General features: G+C 44.7%; 1 protein-coding gene across 17 annotated transcripts in view; it reads right to left on the bottom strand.

The window, feature by feature from the left end:
• LOC110502444 (calcium/calmodulin-dependent protein kinase type II subunit gamma) overlaps positions 1-23,792 on the bottom strand; it is a 141,292-nt gene that overhangs the window by 32,586 nt on the left and 84,914 nt on the right. For 8 of the 17 annotated variants that reach the window (XM_036959833.1, XM_036959830.1, XM_036959826.1 and 5 more), the window contains exons 5-14: positions 23,712-23,777; positions 19,930-20,002; positions 16,111-16,213; positions 13,751-13,834; positions 13,325-13,419; positions 11,817-11,939; positions 11,560-11,643; positions 11,414-11,456; positions 10,127-10,186; positions 7,304-7,347 (exon numbers count right to left, since the gene is read on the bottom strand). In XM_036959833.1, the coding sequence (XP_036815728.1) occupies positions 7,304-7,347; positions 10,127-10,186; positions 11,414-11,456; positions 11,560-11,643; positions 11,817-11,939; positions 13,325-13,419; positions 13,751-13,834; positions 16,111-16,213; positions 19,930-20,002; positions 23,712-23,777 (775 nt within the window). Of the gene's footprint in view, positions 1-4,029; positions 4,063-7,303; positions 7,348-10,126; positions 10,187-11,413; positions 11,457-11,559; positions 11,644-11,816; positions 11,940-13,324; positions 13,420-13,750; positions 13,835-16,110; positions 16,214-19,929; positions 20,003-23,711; positions 23,778-23,792 lie in introns of all 17 variants that reach the window. The other 9 variants (XM_036959834.1, XM_036959831.1, XM_036959827.1 and 6 more) reach the window with 3 other exon arrangements.

Consider the following 23,792-nt stretch of genomic DNA (forward strand, 5'->3'; position numbering starts at 1 on the left):
ACGACAGAGTCAAAAGAAGGAAGCCTGTCCAGAACAAAAAATATTCCAAAACATTTATCCTGTTTAGACACTAAAGTAAAACTGCAAAACATGTGGGAAAGAAAATAACTTTATCTTCTGAATACAAAGTGTTTTGTTTGGGGCAAATCCAACGCAACACATCACCGAGTACCACTCTTCATATTTTCAGGCATTGGGGTGGCTGCATCATGTTATCGGTATGCTTGCCATCGACAAGGACTAAAAATTGAGCTAAGCACAGGCAAAATCCTAGAGGAAAACCTGGTTTAGTCTGCTTTCCAACAGACACTGGAAGACAAATTCACCTTTCAGCAGGGCAATAACCTAAAACACAAGGCCAAATATACACTGCAGTTGCTCACCCAGACAACGTTGAATGTTCCTGAATGGCCTAGTTACAGCTGAATTAAATAATCTTGGAAATCTATGGCAAGACTTGAAAATGTCTAGCAATGATCAACAACCAATTTAACAACCAACGTCAAAGTTCTTAGAGACTTACCAAGAAAGACTCACGGCTGTAATCTCTGCCAAAGGTGATTCACACCCTTGACTCAGGGGTGTAAATACTTATGTAAATGAGATATTTCATTTTCAATACATTTGCAAACATTTCACTGTGTTTTCATTATGCGTTATTGTACTGTACATGTGTGTAAATGGGTGAGCGAAACAAATACGTAATCCATTTTGAATTCTGTCTGTAACACAACAAAATGTGGAATAAGTCAAGGGGTATTAATACGTCCTGTAGGCACTGTCCCTAAATTCGCAACTATCCGTTTAACAGAGAGGTTCTTTAGGAATTCATGAGAGGTGTTGAAAGGTGTAGAGAACTGTGTTCCGTCAATAAAAGGTTAACAGCAATATGCTGTTCAAGTTTCAGCTGGTACTGAAATACTTAACGGTGACAAAATGACAGTGTAACCTTTTGACTCTCTGACGTGCTCACTGGTGCTCAATGCTCAATGCTTGTATGTCGCAAGTCACAACTTCACAGGAGAGCCGTTTGAATGTAAAAAAAAGTATTTTAATCAAAATGCGTTTCTTGGCAGAAATTCCTTCTCGAACATGTGAACTTTCATATGCCGTAATAGCAATCTTGTATGCCATCTGTAAATTTGAATACAATTGTTAAATTACTAGCCTAGTTGGTTAAGCCACAGAAAAAGACAGTAACCTTTCCCCTAGCCATGATTGGCTGAGATAATGAGTGGGCTGGACATGCCAAGAGATGAGTTTCAACACCGGTTGAATATGGCCGAAATTACATTGTTGCCAGGAGCACAGTTACGCCCTGGATAACATGAAAACAGCCCTGCTAGGGCGAGTAAAATGGTCAGAGTTTGTGTGGGGGCTAAAGCTTAAGATGTTTCTTATGGCATTGCACACGGTTAGTGTGAACCAGAGTTACTTGACAAAACAACAATGGGCCAAGCAGGCTGTACATACAAAACGGAAAGGACACAGGACATCTTATTTAATGAAAGGGTTGCAGTCTGCCGTGAAGCTTTCATCCATGCATATGGGTAAGAGTCTAGCTACTGTTTCAGATATTATACAGTTGAAGTCAGAAGTTTACATACACCTTATCCAAATACATTTAAACTCAGTTTTTCACAATTCCTGACATTTAATCCTAGTACAAATTGCCTGTTTTAGGTCAGTTAGGATCACCACTTTATTTTAAGAATGTGAAATGTCAGAATAATAGAAGAGAGAAATATCTATTTCAGCTTTTATTTCTTTCATCACATTCCCAGTGGGTCAGAAGTTTACATACACTCAATTAGTATTGGGTAGCATTGCCTTTAAATTGTTTAACTTGGGTCAAACATTTTGGGTAGCCTTCCACAAGCTTCCCACAATAAGTTGGGTGAATTTTTGCCCATTCCTCCTGACAGAGCTGGTGTAACTGAGTCATGTTTGTAGGCCTCCTTGCTCGCACACACTTTTTCAGAACTGCCCACAAATTTTCTATAGGATTGGGGTCAGGTCTTCGTGATGGCCACTCCAATACCTTGACTTTGTTGTCCTTAAGCCATTTTGCCACAACTTTGTAAGCCATCCCCCGTGCTTCACAGTTGGGATGGTGTTCTTCAGACTGCAAGCCTCCCCTTTTTTCCTCCAAACATAACAATGGTCATTATGGCCAAACAGTTCTATTTTTGTTTCATCAGACCAGAGGACATTTCTCCAAAATGTACGATCTTTATCCCCATGTGCAGTTGCAAACCGTAGTCTGGCTTTTTTATGGCGGTTTTGGAGCAGTGGCTTCTTCCTTGCTGAGCGGCCTTTCAGGTTATGTCGATATAGGACTCGTTTTACTGTGGATATACAGTGGGGCAAAAAATTATTTAGTCAGCCACCAATTGTGCAAGTTCTCCTACTTAAAAAGATGAGAGAGACCTGTAATTTTCATCATAGGTACACTTCAACTATGACAGAAAAAAATGAGGGGAAAAAATCCAGAAAATCAAATTGTAGGATTTTTAATGAATTTATTTGCAAATTATGGTGGAAAATAAGTGGTGGTGGAAAAGCTGACATTTACGGAGTCGGAATTGGCCCAATACTGTATAGCTTACTGTATTTTTACAGCTATTCTACATTGCATATATTTTTATGGAGTGTGTATGGTGTTGTGGGGAGTGTGCAGAGGTGGTAAGCATGGGGTTTGAGGTAGTGCTGGTTTGGCGTGGTGCAGGGGGGCCAGAGAGGAGCGGGGCCCGGCTGTGGGATGGACCCTAATGATGCTCAGAGTGAGGTAAGTAGGTGCCTGCACATGCACTCCACATCTCCTGTGCCTCAGCCTTACCTAATTCCGGGACTCAAGGTCTGCAGCACTGCTGGATTTTATCCTTCCCCTCTAATCAGGGACTAATTCAGACCTGGAACACCAGGTGATTGGAATTTCTGGTCAATCAGTAACACTGATCAATCAATCAATGACCAGGAAGAAAATAAAACCAGAGGTAGTGCGGAACTCAAGGCATGGATTTGACTACCCTTGTCCTGTGGGTTACTACAGAGAGGCTGGGATTGGATAACCATCTCAGTGTGTCCCCAAAGTATGTATTGTTCACAAGAGACAAGTGAAGTCTCCACCCATTTTCGTTTCTACTGGGTTGTTGCTGCTAAAGATTGTTTTGCGGGCAACCAAGACAGAGAAAACTAAAGTTGGAAAAAAGACTTGAAGGAGAAAAAAAACATGAGGGTCCAATAAATACTCGAAGACCTGAGAAATGAAGAATAAAAAATATAGATATTTACAACGGCACAAATGTCCCCTATTCCTGTTGCTAGGCCAAGCCTGCTGCCATGGGATACATGGCCATGGTGGTGGTAATGTGTGGTGGGGTGGGGGGGGGGGTCCTCAGAGAGAAAGAGTCACTTGTGTGTCCATTTTCAAACAGATCCTGAAAAGCCTGCTTTAAATGTTCTCTCTCCTATACAGAACAAATGTCCTATTTCTTTTCCGCTGCAGTTTTACTTTTATGGCCCATTTTTTTCTGCTGTTTGGAGGGTTGTAAGGGAAAGACCTTGGCTATGGTTTGGGGTTTGAGTTTTTGGCTTGGCACTGACCTACAGCTTCCTTCTAGGCAACCCTAGAGCTGTGAGCCAAGGTGAGGGGTGAGGGGACCTACTCTGTGGGGAGACAGTGTGCTAGTCCATAGGCAGGTAGGTTTGGCCCGGTTTCTAGGGAGAGCATTGATGGGGAATGCAGATGGTGTGTGTGTGTGTGTGTGTGTGTGTGTGTGTGCGCACGGGTGCGTGCGTGTACAGTACGTGAGAATGTGTGTGTGTGTGTGTGTGTGTGTTTTAGCTCATGTACTGTAGGTACATGTTCTGCGGAAGGGAAATGGTTCTGGTGGTGAGCATGTTGGGGGATGTTGGATGGAGTTGAGAGAGCCAATGGAATTCCAACAAGACAAACTGCCACAGACCCTCTAGCACCTCAACCGAGAGAGAAAGAGAGAGAGAGTGAAAAGACAGAGCAGATCTCACCATTAAACAAACACTGGAGCTGGACTTCCTTTTCTGAACAGATAGCAACAGAGAGGAGGGGAAAAAACAGGGCATCATAGGGAAAAAGGAACCAATAAAAATAGGACAAATAAAGCTTCCATAAAGCTTCCAGTTAGATCCCAAAGAGAAAGAAAGCACCACAAGAGCTTTGAGAGGGACAAATGGGAAACATAGAGGGAGGGCTTCCTAACAATAAAACAAAATGACATAGCTGTAAAGCAATATGGATCTATTAACTTCAGGATCGGTGGGTCCCCCCCGCGGGACGGTTGAGCTAGCGTAGGCTAATGCGATTAGCATGAGGTTGTAAGAACAAGAAAATTTCCCAGGACATAGACATATCTGATATTGGCAGAAATCTTAAATTCTTGTTAATCTAACTGCACTGTTCAATTTACAGTAGCTATTGCAGTGAAAGAATACCATGTTATTGTTTGAGGAGACTGCACAGTTATGAACTTGAAAAGTTATTAATAAACCAATTAGGCGCATTTGGACAGAAATGCAATGGTTCATTAGACCAGTCCAAAATATTACACATACACTGCTGCCATCTGGTGGCCAAAGTCTAAATTGTGCCTGGGCTGGAATAATACATTATGGCCTTTCTCTTGCATTTCAAAGATGGTACAAAAAAAATTCAAAAAACTGTAGTTTTTTTTCTTTGTATTTTCTTTTACCAGATCTAATGTGTTATATTCTCCTACATTCCTTCACATTTCCACAAACTTCAGTGTTTCCTGTCAAATGGTATCAAGAATATGCATATCCTTGCTTCAATGCCTGAGCTACAGGCATTTAGATTTGGGTATGTCATTTTAGGCGAAAATTGAAAAAAAGGGGCAGATCCCTATTAATATTCGACACATTTTTCCAGCTAAAATAAAATGGTTTGAAAATCTCCTGGAACTTAAATTCTTAATGTGTGTGTGCATGTGATGTAACCTTAAGGTGGGTCACAATTGTGTACTTAGTTGATTTCATGATATCTACGACCGTTGGATATCCATTCCTCCCTTATTTTATATATATATATTATTGATATTTGTAAATTGACCAATGATATCGTGCCAGAGCCGGCCATGATTACAAACACCTGCATGTACTACCCCTACTGTATTTATTTATTTTGCTCCTCTGCACCCCATTATTTCTATCTCTACCTTGCACATTTCACTGCAAATCTACCATCCCAGTGTTTTACTTGCTATATTGTATTTACTTCGCCACCATGGCATTTTTTTTGTTTGTTTTTTTGCCTTTACCTCCCTTATCTCCCACCCCATTTGCTCACATTGTATATAGACTTATTCTCCTACTGTATTATTGACTGTATGATTGTTTTACTCCATGTGTAACTCTGTGTCGTTGTATGTGTCAAACTGCTTTGCTTTATCTTGGCCAGGTCGCAATTGTAAATGAGAACTTGTTCTCAACTTGCCTACCTGGTTAAATAAAGGTGAAAAAAAAAATGTGTCCAATGGAAACCTATATTTAAGCAATAAGGGGCGAGGAGGTGTGGTATATGGCCAATATACCATGGCTAAGGGCTGTTCTTATGTGCGATGCAACGCAGAGTGCCTGGATATATCCCTTAGCCATGGGATATTGCAGTGGTTGAAAAAATACCCAATTGTCATACTTGAGTAAAAGTAAAGATACCTTAATAGAAAATGACTCAAGAAAAAGTGAGTCACCCAGTAAAATATTACTTGAGTAAAAAGCTAAAAGTATTTAAATATATTAAATATACTTATCAAAAGTAAAAGTATAAATAATTTCAAATTCCTTATATTAAGCAAAGCAGAGGCACCATTGAATGTTTTTTTTTTACATTCACGGATAGCCAGGGGCACACTCCAACACTCAGACATAATTTACAAGTGAAGAATGTGTTTAGTGAGTCCACCAGATCAGTGGCAGTAGGGATGACCAGGGATGTTCTCTTGGTAAGTGCGTGAATTGGACCATTTTCCTGCTAAGCCTTCAAACTGGAATGAGTACTTTTGGGTGTAAGGGAAATTGCATGGAGTAAAAAGTACATTACTTTCTTTAGGAATGTAGTAAAGTAAAAGTAAAAGTAGTCAAATATATAAATATTTAAAGTAAAGTACAGATACCCCAAAAAATAACTACTGGTATATTGGCCATATACCACAAACCCTCGAGGTGCCTTATTGCTATTATAAACTTGTTACCAACGTAATTAGAGCAGTAAAAATAAATGCTTTGTCACACCTGTGATATATGGTCTGATATACCACGGCTGTCAGCCAATCAGCATTCAGGGCTCGAACCACCCAGTTTATAAATACTTGTGACCTGCGTGGTTTGACATGAAACCCTGATAAAGACAGCTGTGGAAACATTGGTGAATAAATGATTGCATCGGTGCTACTACGGTGTGCAGCTTTAAACCTGGGTATTGTTTGGCCTTTGTCGATCACGGCAATTCACTGCATGCACTGACTCCTTGTTGAACAGGGAGAATCCCTTAGGATCAGAGGAGAGGAGAGGTTCGCTGCACCACAGGAATTGTGGAAAAGATCATGCTTAGCTAAGTCCGTTTTTTAGAAAGCCTGTCCATAACGCAGGCTCTTTGTTCCTCTTTAGTTGCACAGAAAAATTGACTTTTAACTCCATTCTCCCGTTCTCAAATGTGAAATGAACTGTCCATCAGCTGCCAGCTACAACTCATTGGTCCCGTTAGAGGGGCCCACGGTAGGAACTAGTGGACAAAAAAGCATTCTTGCCTTTCTGTGCTAGCTGTCTGCACACAGTCACACAAATCCACACACACAAAAATACACAAACAGACTCACACATATACACACAAATCATAACTTTACTATGGGTGTAGACAATATATGCTATAAAATCTGGACAGCTGAGATGGACAGTGAAGTAATATTTACCTATAATAACCTTATATCATTCCCCCTAGCAAGTGATAATATTATTTCAACTGTCTGTCATTTTATATACATTACAGACACTGAGTTGTGAGATGTCTTAAGATGTCTTGCGGAAGGGGAGACCAAAACGCTTTTCTTTCCATTCCAACAGTATACACAGGAAATCTGTCTCCTAACACCAACACACTTCTCAGGGAGAGACAGAGAGAGACAGAGAGAGACAGAGAGAGACAGAGAGAGACAGAGCGAGACAGAGAGAGAGACAGAGAGAGAGAGAGAGCGTTCAAAAGAGTAGAGAAAAAGAAAAGAGGCACAGAATTTCCATTTAGCCCACTTACCTTCACTCCACCATCCGATTTTTTGTTTAGTAAACTTTTGCATGCTGAAACAGAAGAGGGAGAGGGCCAGACGTTAAGGACATGACTAAACTAACGTAGCAGGCGTTAAGGAAACGCCTGAGCGGGGTCCCCGCATCCGGTTTCCAGGGGAAGAGGAAGCTAGGTTGAAGATACTGTATCCCTGAAAACCGGATGTTTCCGGTTTCTACCGACCCGCATCAATCAACCTGGAACCATAATACTGTAGGAAACATAGGTCAGAAAAATAGAGGACAGTGATGTCACAAGTCTCTGTGGTCACCGAGGTGAAGAACTGCTCAGGAGTCATCTGATGCTCAAGACTTGAACAGTAAATTCTGTAGGGAGTAGGGTATGTACAGTGAGAACAGGGTGGTACAACACAGTACCGTTTCCTTTTAGGCATGCCCCACAGACATATTATCACATACATTGTCTCCACGCCACACACACTGTACATACATTACAGCACAGAGCATACGCTCACATAGAAAAAGAAAAATGACAGAGAGCCACATAAACAGAAAGAGACACACAGAGACGGACAGAAACCCTCACACACATATACAGTGGGGCAAAAAACGTATTTAGTCAGCAACCAATTGCGCAAGTTCTCCCACTTGAAAAGATGAGAGAGGCCTGTAATGTTCATCATAGGTACACTTCAACTATGACAGACAAAATGAGAAAAAAAATCCAGAAAATCACATTGTAGGATTTTTAATTAATTTATTTGCAAATTATGGTGGAAAATAAGTATTTGGTCACCTACAAACAAGCAAGATTTCTGGCAAGATTACAGGCCTCTCTCATCTTTTTAAGTGGGAGAACTTGCACAATTGGTGGTTTACTAAATACTTTTTTGCCCCACTGTATGATAACCATCAATCAGGTTTCAAAGATCCTCAAAATCCCTTAGCTTCCTTTGACACAAGTAGGAAGGAGGGCAAGGAAAAGAACACAAGATAAAAAAAATCCATATTCAGTATCTTGGTCTTTATATAAAGTGACAACGACGACTGCAGGCAAACATTGGTCTCAGGCTCGTTCGCAGGTGCTTCATGCGATAAGGTGCTTTGTGGGTCATATCATAAGCTCGGCATGCATTATCCACTGCAAACTAACAGCTCCCAGAGTGCAGCTCAGTTAAAGAGTGCATCATAGGGATAAAAGGGAGACACCCTGCCTGCCGCCTGGTATAGATTGGATCCAAGCTTCTAAAGACTGTATTGCGGGCGGAAGCCGTAAGCAGTATATCCTCTTTCAACCGCTGCAATTAAAAGAAGTGAATACCATCTATCATCGTTGTGGGAGACTTGTAAGATCATGATCAGGGGGTCAGAAACAAGTCACCAAACAAACAGCAACAGAAAGGGCAGGGTCGGGGTCCAAGTGTTAGACCAGCCAACAAGCAGCCAGTGACAGAAGTGTACTTCCTTTCACCCATAGGAAGGTACAGATAGGAAGAAATCAAACGGAGCAAGCAAGACGCCAGAGATAAAGCAAGAGAGAGAAATCAGAACCACTCCGGTGCATCTGGTAACCCATGAAGGCTGACAGAGGCACATATACATGCTGGCTTGCTGGAGGTACCAGGCCATGCAGAGGAATGCTGTGGAGTATGGGCAGAGATAGACTGGGCGATCAGCTGGGCATTGACTAGGATCTGTGGATCTTAACTGGACTTATTTGCGAGGCAAAGGTAACCGGGTAACCGATTGTTTGTTTTTAGTCCTTATTAATTAGGGCCAAGACTGCCCAAATGTTTGTTGACAAAGCTTTATTTGTTGGAAAAAAAGAGAGACATGCTCACACTGCAGTATGTAGACTGGCACGCATATTGTGCATGCACATACACACATTGTCCTGTTGTGACTGAGAGTGCATTAACTAGGTTATGTTACAGGTCTGAAATCAGTCTGAATAAACGGAGAGAAAGTAAGACCAGTGTCAGCGGCAACGACATGGATAAGGTAAAGCCAAATAGATAATGCACCTGACTAATGGAATTATTATGGAAAGGAGATTGTTGTGTGCTATCACACAGCAGCGCTACGGCAGAAGGAGTTAGAGGCATAGCCTCAGGCCAGCCTGAATATAGCAGGCTAACTGCATTTCCTCTCCGACATCTTCCCTGATTTGGTGAGAGTGTGTGTGTGTGTGGGTGTGTGTATGTGTGTGCGCATGTGAGTGTGTGGGCAGGTGTGCGTGGGTCTGTGTGCGTCGGTGTGTGTGCGTGCGTGGGTGTGTGTGCGTGGGTGTGTGTGTGTGGGTGGGTGTGTGTGGGTGTGTGTGGGTGGGTGTGACCATAAAAAGTATGGCTATTACCTTCAGTTCTAATGTCAGTGGAACATCACACAGTTCTAATGTGATCTGTCCATGGCTCATGAATACAAAACCATAATGCATTTTGAGTGTCACACTGTCAGTTACCAGGTACCTGCCTGCAAAACACCATAACAAGGCTGTGACAGGTCTTAAAATCATATGCATGGGCCCATAGAACAAGGTGTCTGTAAAGCACGGGTTAGGGTCCTGCGTTCTAAGCCTTAGGTAGGGCCAGCCTTGGTCCATAGTCATGGATCACTCAGAGGGTGTAGTGCGGGCGTGGAGAGGGAAGGAGAGGGTTTGGGGGGCAGCGGGTGTTGTGTGTGTGAAAGACCACTCCGGAGCAGTGCCAGTGTGCGAGCTGGTGGGGCAACCAATGGTCAGTGGCTGGCACCCCGGGCCACATGCTAACAAGACCAGGGGGCAGTGTTGGCACAGTGCCAGGTTGCTGCGGCTCCACTGCCCTGACTGACATACCTTCTGAAGCCAGAGCAGCCGTGCTGGTGGTGGCTGCGGGGCTGGTGTGCTGTCGGCCCACTATTGGACAGAGAGGCATTCAGTTGGGAGGGATCAACCAGGGGATAGGCGGAGCCTCTATAGAGCACAGTGTCACTTCCTTCTTTAAGTGCCTGGTCCCAGCTTCACTCAACTCACCCACCATTTTCATGTCATGGGGGGGGATTTGAAGTCCATGGATACATCCATCCATGGCCTCCAAACTGTACATCCTACCAGATACTGATACTTACCCCAGTGTGCACACTCAATGTTAGCAAACACAAAAAAACACCTTCAACGGCCCATCATCGATAACAACCGGTTATTCAAAAATATCCACATAAAACACTGAGATCGACAAGTGACAGCTACGCGGTGTTATGAAGCAACATCGAATTCCTGGGATGCAGGACACAACTTAGTATCCCAGTATTCCTGGGACGCAGGACACAACTTAGTATCCCAGTATTCCTCGGACGTAGGACACAACTTAGTATCCCAGTATTCCTGGGACGCATGACACAACTTAGTATCCCAGTATTCCTGGGACGCAGGACACAACTTAGTATCCCAGTATTCCTGGGACGCAGGACACAACTTAGTATCCCAGTATTCCTGGGACGCATGACACAACTTAGTATCCCAGTATTCCTGGGACGCAGGACACAACTTAGTATCCCAGTATTCCTGGGACGCAGGACACAACTTAGTATCCCAGTATTCCTGGGACGCAGGACACAACTTAGTATCCCAGTATTCCTGGGACGCAGGACACAACTTAGTATCCCAGTATTCCTGGGACGCAGGACACAACTTAGTATCCCAGTATTCCTGGGACGCAGGACACAACTTAGTATCCCAGTATTCCTGGGACGCAGGACACAACTTAGTATCCCAGTATCCCTGGGACGCAGGTGGCTTGTGGATTCATACAAGGACAAACAACCTACTCTACAAGTCTGCAGTTTACAACGCTCCTTATTACGAGTGACATGATCGTATTTATAACGTCTGTATGACAACGGGACACCTCAACGCATCTACTCAGGACATATTTCGGTTTCAGAGACATTATACTAAGTCTTCAAGTTTCCTCTCTAAGGGCAATTCAATCGGCGGTAAGGGCACCAAACCCGCTTTACGTTACTCAACACTTCTGAACAAACAGAATGTATCATTGTCCATCGTGGAATCATTTTGACTTACTCAAACTTAGAACGACGCTAAAGCCATTCTAAATGCGAACCCCAAGGTGCCCCCCCTCACCTGAGAAGTTTCTGGTCACCAGCATGGTGGTGAGGATGGCTCCCTGGGGAAGACACAGAATACAAGGTTAGTATACCATCTCTCTAACACAACAGATGGGATATATACGTGTGCTGTTGTATGCGCTCGTGCGTGTCTGCACACACCTTGAGTTTTCTCCTGGCGTTGAACTTGCGCAGGCACTCCACGGTCTCTTGACGATGCATCATGGAAGCCACAGTGGAGCGTTGCTGGATTGGGGGGGGGGGGGGGGGGGGGGAGAGGACGACAGGAAAGAGGAGATTGAACAACAGATCAATGACTAGGCTGTGGCAGCACCAGTTACGGAGGTATGATGGGGCCAACGTCACCAGAATGCAGTACCGATTCCATCCACAAGTAAAACCCAAGGTGAATGACTTACGCAAACCCATGGGTGCTTGAGGGCCTGGTCAGCAGTGATCCTCTTGGTAGGGTTGATAGTCAGCATCTGGTTAATCAGGTTCTTGGCTTCGGGGGTCACTGTGTCCCACTCAGGGGAGGGAAACTGGGAGGGAGAGAGAAGGGGGGCGAGAGAGAGCGAGAGAAGGGGGGCGAGAGAGAGAGAGAGAAGGGGGGCGAGAGAGAGAGAGAGAAGGGGGGCGAGAGAGAGAGAGAAGGGGGGCGAGAGAGAGAGAGAGAGAGAGAGAGAGAGAGAGAGAGAGAGAGAGAGAGAGAGATGGTTATTGCATAATGTCAAGACGGTACGAGGACAGAAACAGACACAAATACACACAGACACTCAACAGCCCGGTGCTCTTTGTGATGGAGATTTATTGAAATAGTAAGCACAATGATAGAGAGACTGAGGAGGAGGAGATAGTGCTGGTCATGGCAGGTCTTTCCGCTTCAATCGTCCGGCTGCCCCACACTAATGCCCTGCCTGGTCCTCACAATCCTTCAGGAGAGCTACTAGGTGTGCCAGCTTTTGCTCCAACCCAGTTGTAACACATCCGAACCTGAATTAGAAGGTAATTAGTAAGTATCTGGTCAACAGATAACTGTAGTTAGCAGAATGATGTGTGCTAAATTCGCTAAATCTGCAAGAATGTACAGTAGCTCTCCAGTAGAGAGGGTTGGCACCCCTGCCCCAAACCAAAAGCACACGTAATACAAGTTATAGTCCTGCTGCATGTATACATATCACAGCATCCTTGTTAGCTTGGATTCTTCAAGCACTAGTTTGAGCTGTGCCCCTGGCCGCCACACTGCTGTAGTGTCTACTAGGCCCCTCACCCTCGATTAACAACTGCAGAGGGCCGCTCTGACATGATCGATGGGCAGGAAACACAGCTCTCTATCGCGAGCCAATTTCAAAATGAAGGAGAGCTACATCTGGACCGGGTCCGCTTGGGTCGTTGCGGGGACCTGAAAGTGTGTGCGTTCGTGATTGCGTGCGAGGAACACTACCCGAGCAAAAGTGTGCACTCAGACAGGCAAACACTCTCTCTGTTGGGGACACACACACACACAAACACCCACACACACACAGAGTGAGGCTGTTCCCCCTCTCCTTCCATCAGTGCAGTGTTAATGGCCTGAGAGCTGCTAAAAGCTCCTGCCAGCCCAAACCAACACCACTCCACTGCATCTCTACAGCTCTCCCTCCATCCCTCTCACCCAAGGCCTCATCCAAACTGACACATGTACGTAAACGGACAGACATAAAGACATAGACAGATTTACCCACATAAACACACAAGATATTACTCACCACTCTGAGTCAAGGACACTAACAAGGCACACAAACGCAAAAATGCACACACAGGCACACACACACTGGCATCTCAGTGAATTTGACGTTAATCACGCACACACAAATCTGTTCTCATCCCATAGTGGTGAATGGTAAACAGAGAGAGAGAGAGAGAAGGGCAGATGGTCACTACTCACATCGTAGGCCCCAGCCTTGATCTGCTGATAGAGCTTGTGCTGGTCCTCATCCCAGAAGGGAGGGTAGCCCACCAGGAGAATGTACAGGACCACACCTGCACACCGAACACACACACAGGGGGTTAGTACACACACACACACACACACAGCTATGTCTCACTATACTTGTGAGGACTTTTTTTTCCCATTAATAATCCTACTTTTCCTAACCCTAACCTTAACCCCTAAACCTAACCACTAACGCCTAACCCTAATTCTAACCCTAACCCCATAGCCTAAAATAGCCTTCTTACAAGTGAGGACCGGCAAAATGTCCTCACTTCTCTGAATTGTAGTTGGCTTACTATTCTTAGGAGGACTTCTGGTACTCACAAGTATAGTAAAATGTGTACACATACACACACACAGGTTGGAGGAGTCACTCACCACATGCCCAGATATCCACCGGCTTGCCGTAGGGGTCCTTCCTCAAGACCTCTGGAGAGAGGTAGCCCGGAGTGCCTGCAAAACCTACATCAGCAAATAGCATGTCAAAAAGAATCTAGGAAAGGATCTAATGTAAAAAAGGATCTAATGTAATGACATTGCCAGAGAAGTGTACCAACACGGCATTCCGTCAAAACCCCCTATCATCCCCATTCAGAAGAGCTATATCAATGAGTAGCACTATGATCTGAGAAGAAAGAACCAGCCAGAATTCCAATCACAGATGTCCAGTCTGTCCCTGGAACTCAGTGTGCACAGACTTCTGTCTCATTGGCTAGATAAGACCAAGTCTGCTAATTTGGAGCTTATTCCTCAACACCAATCTAATAAACATCTATTAATGCATGTGGGCACTCAGCCAAGGCCCGCTGGCCCCTGTTTCTCTCTGGAGTGCGGTGTAAGTGACAGGTTCAAACCACTCTGTCTGGAGAGATGGACAAGGGGGGGTCAAATCAAAAGGTTGTCAGATTAAAGGTGAGGGTCCCTACTGTCAATACTGCACAACCTCTGGGCCCACTACATTGATGTGCAAATGCCAAGCGACATTATGCCAGTGAGTAAGAGATGGAGAGCAGAGCTATGGAAGGAATGGAGGGATGAGCAGAAGAGTGGGTGGTGGGATGAAAGAGGTACAGAGGAGGGCAGGATGATAACGCAGAAAGAGGATGGCGGGATGTGGAAGGAGCAGAGGTGGAGGTAAAGTATTGGCACTGGCCCATAGGACTGCAGTTGTAAGATCGGTGCCATTAAAGAGTACTGCTTATCCTTTTTTTATTCACTGCAGACATTTAACTTACATTTTAGTCAGTTAGCAGATGCTAAATTTAGCGACTTACAGTTAGTGCACCTTAAAGATAGCTAGGTGAGACAACCACACATCTCAGTCATACTAAGTCAATTTTTCCTCAACAAAGTAGCTATCAGCAAAGTCAGAGCTAGTAAGAAAGAACATTTTAAAATAAGTCAAGTGTGAGTGTTAGGTTACTTAAAATATTCTTTAAAGAGGTAGGGTTTCAGATGTTTTTGGAAGATGGGCAGGGACTGTGCTATCGTCAGGGAAAAGCCAAGAGACCAGATGTGCCAGAAAAGAGTACTCGTGTTGGTGTGTGGGTTTGAGCATAGCCTGAAGGTAGGGAGGGGCAGTTCCTCTTGCTGTTCAGTAGGTAAGTGCCATGGTCTTGTAGTGGATGCGAGCTTCGACTTGAATCCAGTATAGGGTGCGGGGGAGCGGGGTGACATGGGAGAACTTGGGAAGGTTGAATACCAGGCAGGCTGCGGTGTTCTGGATAAGTTGCAAGGCTTTGATGGCACAAGATGGGAGCCCAGCCAACAGTGAATTACAGTAGTCCAGACGGGAGATGACCAGTGCCTGGATTATGACCTGTGCCGTTTCCTGTGTGAGGTGAGGTCGTACTCTACAGATGTTGCAGAGCATGAACCTGCAGGAGCTCTGATGTTTGCAGAGAACCTCAGGGTGTTGTCCAGGGTCAGGCAAAGGTTATTTGCACTTTGGAAGGGGGACACCGTAGACTTGTCAACCATGATGGAGAAGTCTTGGAGCACGGCAGGCCTTCCCAGGAAGGAAGAGCAGCTCTGTCTTGTCGAGGTTGAGCTTGAGGTGGTGGCCCCACATCCAAGCAGAGATAGGCACGGGTATCAGAAGGGGGGAAGGAGAAAAGTTGTTGAGTTTCATCCGCATAGCAATGATAGGACAGACCATGCGAGGATTTGACGACCCAAGTTACTTGGTGTTTAGAGAAAAGAGGAGAGGGCCCAGACCTGAGCCCTGGGGAACACCAGTAGTGAGAGCATGTGGTGCAGACACAGATCCTCTCCACGTCACCTGGTAGGAGCGGCCTGCCAGGTAGGATGTAAAGAGTGTGCAGAGAATGAGAGACCAAGCCCTGAGAGGGTGGAGAGGAGGATCTGATGGTTCAAGGTGTCAAAGGCAGCGGATAGATCTAGGAGGATGAGAACAGAAGAGAGAGAGTCAGCTTTGGCAGTGTGGAGAGCCTCCGTGACACAGACGAGAGCAGTCTAGGTTGAGTGACCAGTCCTGAAGCCTGACTGGTTAGGGACAAGAAGATCATGCTGAGAGAAATTACGAGAGAGTTGGTCAGCGACAGCAATGCTCAAGTGTTTTGGAAAGAAAAGATGGGATACCGGTCAATAGTTTATGATGTCAGAGGAGAGGAAGTCAGAAGAATGACTTCCTGTCATTGTACGTCTTCCATCTTTGTCATTGCTAGCATTACTCTTTTATGCAATGTACATTTGAATGTTTAAAGTCAAACCCTTACCAAACCACGCCTGCTCATCTCCCTGCACCTCGATGGCCAGCCCAAAGTCAGCCAACTTCACCGCGGCTCCTTTCAGCTTACTGGCCAGGAGCAGGTTCTCTGGCTACAAACCAGAGCCAAACCATAGAGGGGAGACAAGACATACAGAAAGAGAATCAATCAATTAGGCAAAACTAATTGAAGAAGAAACTCCTTCAAGAGTCGATAAAAGGCACAGACAGAGTTGAGTCATTCAACTGAACTGTGAGGCACCATGAACACTGACTGCAAAACATGACAGGAATCTGGATCAGAAAATCCATGAAAAACCATACTGTACCAGTCAAAAGTTTGGACACACCTACTCATTCAAGGGTTTGGCTTTATTTTTACTATTTTCTTCATTGTAGAATAAGTAGAATCAAAACTATGAAATAACATATTTGGAATCATGTAGTAACCAAAAAAGTGTAAAACAAATCCAAATATATTTTATATTTCAGATTCTTCAAAGTAGCCACCCTTTGCCTTGATGACCGCTTTGCACACTCTTGGCATTCTCTCAACCAGCTTTATGATGTAGTCACCTGGAATCCATTTAAATTAACAGGTGTGCCTTCTTAAAAGTTAATTTGTAGAATTTATTTCCTTCTTAGTGCATTTTAGCCAATCTGTTGTGTTGTGACAAGGTAGAGGTGACATACAGAAGATATCCCTATTTGGTAAAAGACCAAGTCTATATTATGGCCAGAACAGCTCAAATAAGCAAAGAAAAATGACAGTCCATCATTACTTTAAGACATGAAGGTCGGTCAATACAGAAAATGTCAACAACTTTGAACGTTTCTTCAAGTGCAGTCGCAAAAACTGTCAAGCGGTATGATGAAACTGGCTCTCATGAGGAACGCCACAGGAAAGGAGGACCCAGAGTTACCTCTGCTGCAGAGGATAAATTCATTAGAGTTACCAGCTTCATAAATTGCAGCCCAAATAAATGTTTCACAGAGTTCAAGTAACAGACACATCTCACATCAACCGTTCAGAGGAGACTGCGTGAATCAGGCCTTCATGGTCGAAATGCTGCAAAGAAACCACTACTAAAGGACACCATTCAAGAAACACGAGCAATGGACATTAGACCGTTCTGTTCTTTGGTCTGATGAGTCCAAATTTGAGATTTTTGGTTCTGTGAAATGCAGAGTAGGTGAACAGATGATCTCTGCGTGTGGTTCCCATCATGAAGCATGGAGGAAGAGTTGTAATGGTGTGGGGGTGCTTTGCTGGTAACACTGTCAGTGATTTATTTAGAAGGCACACTTAACCAGCATGACAACCATAGCATTCTGCAGCGATATGCCATCCCATCTGATTTGCACTTAGTGGGACTATCAATTGTTTTTCAACAGGACAATGACCCAAAACACACCTGCAGGCTGTGTAAGGGCTATTTGACCAAGCAGGAGAGTGATAGAGTGCTGCATCAGATGACCTGGCCTCCAAAATCACCTGACCTTAACCCAATTGAAATGGTTTGGGATGAGTTGGACTGCAGAGTGAAGGAAAAGCAGCCAACAAGTGCTCAGCAAATGTGGGAACTCCTTCAAGACTGTTGGAAAAGCATTCCAGGTGAAGCTGGTTGAGAGAATGCCTAGAGTGTGCAGAGCTGCCATCAAGGCAAAGGGTGGCTACTTTGAAGAATCTCAAATATAAAATATATCTGGATTTGTTTCACTTTTTTTGTTACTACATGATTCCAAATGTGTTATTTCAAAGTGTTGATGTCTTCACTATTATTCTACAATTTAGAAAGTAGTAAACATAAAGAAAAACCATTGAATGAGTAGGTGTGTCCAAACTTTTGACTGGTACTGTAGGGGAGAATGAAGAAAGGCATAAATCATTCAATGTCATGTGTGTCAGAAGTGGGTGGGAGTACACGTAGTGTGCCTCTGAGGGTCAGAGAAGGTCAGAGAAGGTGAATGTAAATACCCCTGGGGTGTGACCTTCAATCAGTATCTATGGGGGGCTGTTGGGAGGGAGGGGGGAGAATAGGAGGGCAGGGGAGGGGAGGGGACAGGGACAGGTGGAGTGGGGCTGTGGTGTGACTGCCGTGTGCAGTGCCGAGTGCCCTCATGGCCCCGGCTTAGTTTGACTGATTCTGCGACGGAAGCATGACATTTTTGCTAAGTCTCCTCCGTGCGCCTCTGTCTCTCTTCACTCTCTCTTGAGCAGGGAGCATAGAAGGAAAGGAGCGAGAGAGACCGAGAGAAAGAGAGAGGGAGAGAGAGAGTTCAAGAAAGACAGGGAGAACAGAGAAAGGGAGATAAAGAGAAAGGACAGAGAAAGAGTGTCGACAGATGGAGAAGAGCGAGAAAGAGACAGAGACAAAGAGAGAGAGAGAGGTTACACCCGGCGTGATGAATTAGAGGTGGCATAATAAGTCCCCCTACAGTCTACGCTGGCGCTGGAGCGCTCCAGCGTGACATCACCCAGGTTGCCGTAGCAACCAGGCTGCCACCAGCATCTCTCTCGTCCCGTTCGCTCTTCCCTTGTTTACCTTCAGCCATTTGGCCTCCGGAGATGCCATGCAGGCAGCCAGCCCATTGTGATGGTCTTTGTGTTTGTTTGGTGGGGGGAGGACAGCTCTGAGCTTCTCTCTTATTCCCTGTATGTCTCACTTTTCATCTTTATTCTTAACTTTATTGCAACCTCCTCCCTCTCTCTCTTTTTTTTTTAAATTTCCAAAGGACATAAAACATATAATGGAGTGGCATGAGGCCTTACTCCATGGTAACAGTCTTACACACGCATGCGTACACACACACACACACACTTCATTATTTCCCCCTCATTTCGCACGCACACACAAACTTCATTATTTCCCCTTCACTTCGCACACACACACACACACACACACACACACACACACACACACTTAATCTTTTCCCCCTCACTTACTGCTTGTCTCTGCAGTGGATCTGCTGGCAAAAGTAGTAACAATGTATTTGACTTTTATGGAACGCCACCCAGCTGAATGACAGATGGTTCGACTGGTACATGTACACAGAATCACGGTGGTGATACAAGATGTAGTTGTAGTAGTATTGGTAATAATGCTTTCAGTGCCGTGTTTGTAAGAGCTGTACGTTCAAGAGGCTCACCGTGACATTCAACACATCTTGTTGACTAGAGCATGTAAACGGTTTGCGCTTGACAAAGCTAAGCATGCCTAAATGGGTCCGTTGTTCACCTTTCAAACCAAAACAAAATAACTCTTTGAAGTGTGTCCTATTGTTAGTAATGGAGTGCGGTGGTAAGTATCACCAGGCCAGCCAGCACTGTGTCTATTCACCGTGATGTCACCCTGGCTATAAATAGAAGTCAAATGGTGCTCCGTCTGCTTTCGTCAGAGATGGAGAGACCGAGGGAGAGAGAGAGAGGGTGAGACACACAGAGAGAGAGGGAGAGAGAGAGAGAGAGAGAGAGAGAGAGAGAGAGAGAGAGAGAGAGAAATAGAAAGAAAAAGAGCGAGAGAGACAGGCTGGGGAATGATAATCACCTGAAACACGCTGTCTGGCTCAGTGCCTCTACTTTTAATTCCAGTCTGACTAGATGGAAAGGGTCTGTTGTTTTTTTATGAGCCACTCTCTCTGACGTCCAAAGAATTGTATTTTTGTATTTGCTTACGTGTGTGTGGAATTTTGTGTACTTTTTCATTGGCTTACACACGCATGTGTGCCTATGCGTCGGTAGGGTTGCCAGCGGGAGGAATTTAGGGGGTGGGGGCATGATGACGCAGCCCTCCCAGGTGTTGCGTTGCCATGGTGATAGATGACTCACCTTGAGGTCCCTGTGCACAATGTCATGCTGGTGCATGTGGTGGACACTCTCCAGGATCTGATTGATGCACTGGCTGCAGAGAAAGGAGACACAGGACACAGAACACACACGTCAACGCGCTGACACATCACAACCATCACACAATAAACAGTACGGGGTAGGAACTAATGGAAACTACTGGTTTATGGATCAGATGAGGTGCGTTTCTCCTTGTCATGTAAGCACTTTGAGCACTTGCAGGAGTGCAAAATCAATCCAATTCATGACTATTGCTGTTTGTTATTATTAGAAACAGTGAACTAGAACTACTGTCTGAGAGGCAGAGAAAGATAGACTGAGAATGTGGGCCTCCTGAGTGGTGCAGAAGTCTAAGGCACTGTAGGCGTCACTACAGACCCGGGTTCGATCCCGGGCTGTATCACACAACCTGCCGTGATCGGGAATCCCATAGGGCAGTGCACAATTGGCCCAGTGTCTTCCAGGTTAGGGGAGGGTTTGGCCTAGGGGAGGGTTTGCTCTAGCGACTCCTTGTGGCAGGCCGGGTGCCTGCAGGCTGACCTCGGTCGTCAGGTGAATGGTGTTTCCTCCGACACATTGGTGGGGCGGGTGTTAAGAATCGCGGTTTGGCGGGTCATGTTTCAGAGGACGCATGACTCGACCTTCGCCTCCTGAGCCCGTTGAGGAGGTGCAGCGATGAGACAAGATCAAAAAAGGGCTAAAAAAATAAAACAATTAAAAGAGACACACAGAGACTGAAAGAGAGCAAATAGGGAGACTGAGAAAGACAGGGAGATGCAGAGAAAGAGAGGGGAAGAGTAACTGTGCAGAGGACTCTGTGGGGAGCCAGAGAAACCTCGCTAGCCTCAGCCCTTTCTCTATACGGGGCTGTTTTCTATTAAACCAAAAGCCTGAAAGACAGTAGATTTATTTACCATGTCAATTCAGCGCCAAGGCACATTTTCTACTGTCGACCTCACATCTGTCATATCCTCCCAACAATCTGACTGGACGCACACACGGTTATATTCCATCTAAATGGGCAAAATTTAAGTCACACTGAAGCTGGTGCTTTTTGGCCCTACTTTACACATTGCCGGTGGCAACGTAACTTCTCTGCAGTTTTATAAGGTCTGTGGGTAAAACAGACACCTACTAGGCTTAATGGTGAATAAGGCTATTATCGACTTCAGTATGTTTTAAGAGAATATGTTGAAGTGGGTTTGACAGTACATGGTCTGTTTCCTAGTCTTTCCCACATCATTTTTTGTTTTTACAGTTTACTATAGAATGCTGTAGTAAACGGTAGTATACTGTAGAATACTATACTACACCCTGTAGTATCCCTCGATCATGTGCAGTACTTACTTTAGAATGTAGTATACTGTCGAATACAATAGTGAATACTACAGTATCATCGAGAAAAAAAACACTGTAGTAAATACTACAAAGTAAATATAGTTATAGAAAAAAGCAGAAGCGCTGAACTATCCATTCAGTCTGAGTCCTACCTACAAACATTGTGGAAAATTTGCTATTTTTGCTAGTTTCCTCAAGGAAAATGCCTCTAAACAGGGTATTCTAGTAGATGCCAGGCACGCTGGTTTGTGTCAAGAACTGCACTACCGCTGGGTTTTTCACGCTCAACAGTTTCCTGTGTGTATCAAGACTGGTCCACCACCCAAAGGACATCCAGTCAACTTGACAAACTGTGGGAAACATTGGAGTCAACATGGGCCAGCATCTCTGTGGAACGATTTCGACACCTTGTAGATTCCACGCCCTGACGAATTGAGACTGTTCTGAGGACAAAAGGGGGCTGGGTGCAACTCAATATTAGGAAGGTGTTCTTAATGTTTGCTATACTCAGTTGTATTTTAATACAGTATTTATACGATAGTTAACTGTAAATACTACAGAATATCACAGTATACTACAGCAAATACTACAATATTCACTGTACCGCAAAAACACTACAAGAAATACTATAGTAAAGTCCCCAAAAACACTACAGCGAATAATATTGTATTTATACCATAGTATACTATAGTATTTTTTCATATGTGTTAGTTCAACCTTTCTTTTTACTCTGTCTTTACACTCTCTTACACATTGTATTATTTTTTTATTAAACAGCTAAGAGGCTGTTTAATGCTTGTTACATCAAACAAGCATTAAAAGCAACAGCCCCTTTCCATCTCATCAGACTGGATTTAAAAGTGGAGGAAGAACACAAGAGAAAAGGGGATGAATGATAAAAGAAGGAGAGAGAGAGAGAGAAGATATTATGAGACAGGGTCCTAGGGGAGCATGGTACTCATGAAATATCCTTTCGTTCAGAGTAATCAGGAGAAAAGCATGTATTGTGGCCGAATTTGTACCCTGCATTCCATTCCATCCCTCCACAAAGGCACCTCTCTCTCTCTCTCTCAAGATCTCATAGTTTCCCCTCAAAATTCGACGTATTATGGATGAACGTCTATTTTGGACGCATTCATTTTAATTCCGTGTGGTTTACAGGGTTACTTCCGCACGTTACAGAGTTAAAACAGAAACAACTCAAAGGTCCACACTATGGTTCGGGGAAGGCTCTGCAAACCAACAGACCTCATACCATCGAGAATCATCAAGTATTCTCACGGCTTGCTAGAGTTTTGTGAACTACTGGAGCGCAGTGGTATGAGCAATGTGCTTCGGCACAAAGCAAAACGAGTTCTCGCCCAGTTCTGGGCGATTGGGCGCCGTGGAAGGCATATATCAACGTTCTCAGGACCTTCTCAAACGTCCGAACTCGAATTCTAGTGATTAGGCTGCTTATCTAGCTTACACGTTTTCTCACTCAACCCCAAATTCTTTATCCTCCCTCCTTGTCTCCTCTCCTCTTTTTCTCTCCCCCCAGTCTCTCTCCCTGTTCATCTCTTTCACCCCCCCCCTCCTCCTTTCCCTGTACTTGTGAAAAGTCATACTCTTACCCCTCCTTTCCCTGTACTTGTGAAAAGTCATACTCCCGGAGGCATTTTGCACCCTATCATATTCTCTCGCTTCCCCTTTTGCTTGATTAAATGAGAAGCTCAGGTTTCGTGGTTGAGCCCGGACCCAGACTCTGTCCTGGAGAGAAACTCTTCCCAGCCAGAACAGAGCCATGCAGGCCTCTGGGCCAGAGCCTCCATATTGTCCACAAACTGTCTGCAGCTTCCTTCCCCCTCTGACAGCCACACTCACCCGTGGCCCACACTGAGTCTCACACTCTCTCCCACACAGCCCATGTGCACACAAACACCATGCCAGGACAATACTCAGCCTAGGGAGGAAAAGCATGAATGTGGAACTGTATAGTTACACACAATGTCAATGAACATTATGTTCCACAGGAGGTTGGTGGCACCTTAATTGGGGAAGACTGGTTCGTGGTAATGGCTGGTGCAGAATGAGTGGAATGGTATTAAATACACAGAATCTCTGTGTTTGACGCCATTCCCTTCGCTCCGTTCCAGCCATTATTATGAGCCGTCCTCCCCTCAGCAGCCTCCACTATTACGTTCATATGTGCAAAAGGTCTCCAAAGAAACATGTTATGGTACAGACAGAATTGTTCAAGTGAAGCCTAAATAAATGTAGGCTGCAGGGCAACAGAGTGTTGTGTGTTCTCAATAAGGATGTAGAATGACAGTGTGCACTGTACTGTGTGTGTGCGTATAGTAGGAGAGTGTGTTTTAACAATGTGTGTGTGTGTGTGTATGTGTGTGCACGGGGGTGTGTGTGTGTGTGTGTGTGTGTGTTTCCACCTGGCATCAGCCTCACTGTAATACTCTCTGGCAACAATGTCTTCAAACAGCTCTCCACCGGTAACACTGGAAGGAGAGAAA

Source organism: Oncorhynchus mykiss, chromosome 23 (genome assembly GCF_013265735.2).
Source record: "Oncorhynchus mykiss isolate Arlee chromosome 23, USDA_OmykA_1.1, whole genome shotgun sequence".
NCBI classification, from domain to species: domain Eukaryota; kingdom Metazoa; phylum Chordata; class Actinopteri; order Salmoniformes; family Salmonidae; genus Oncorhynchus; species Oncorhynchus mykiss.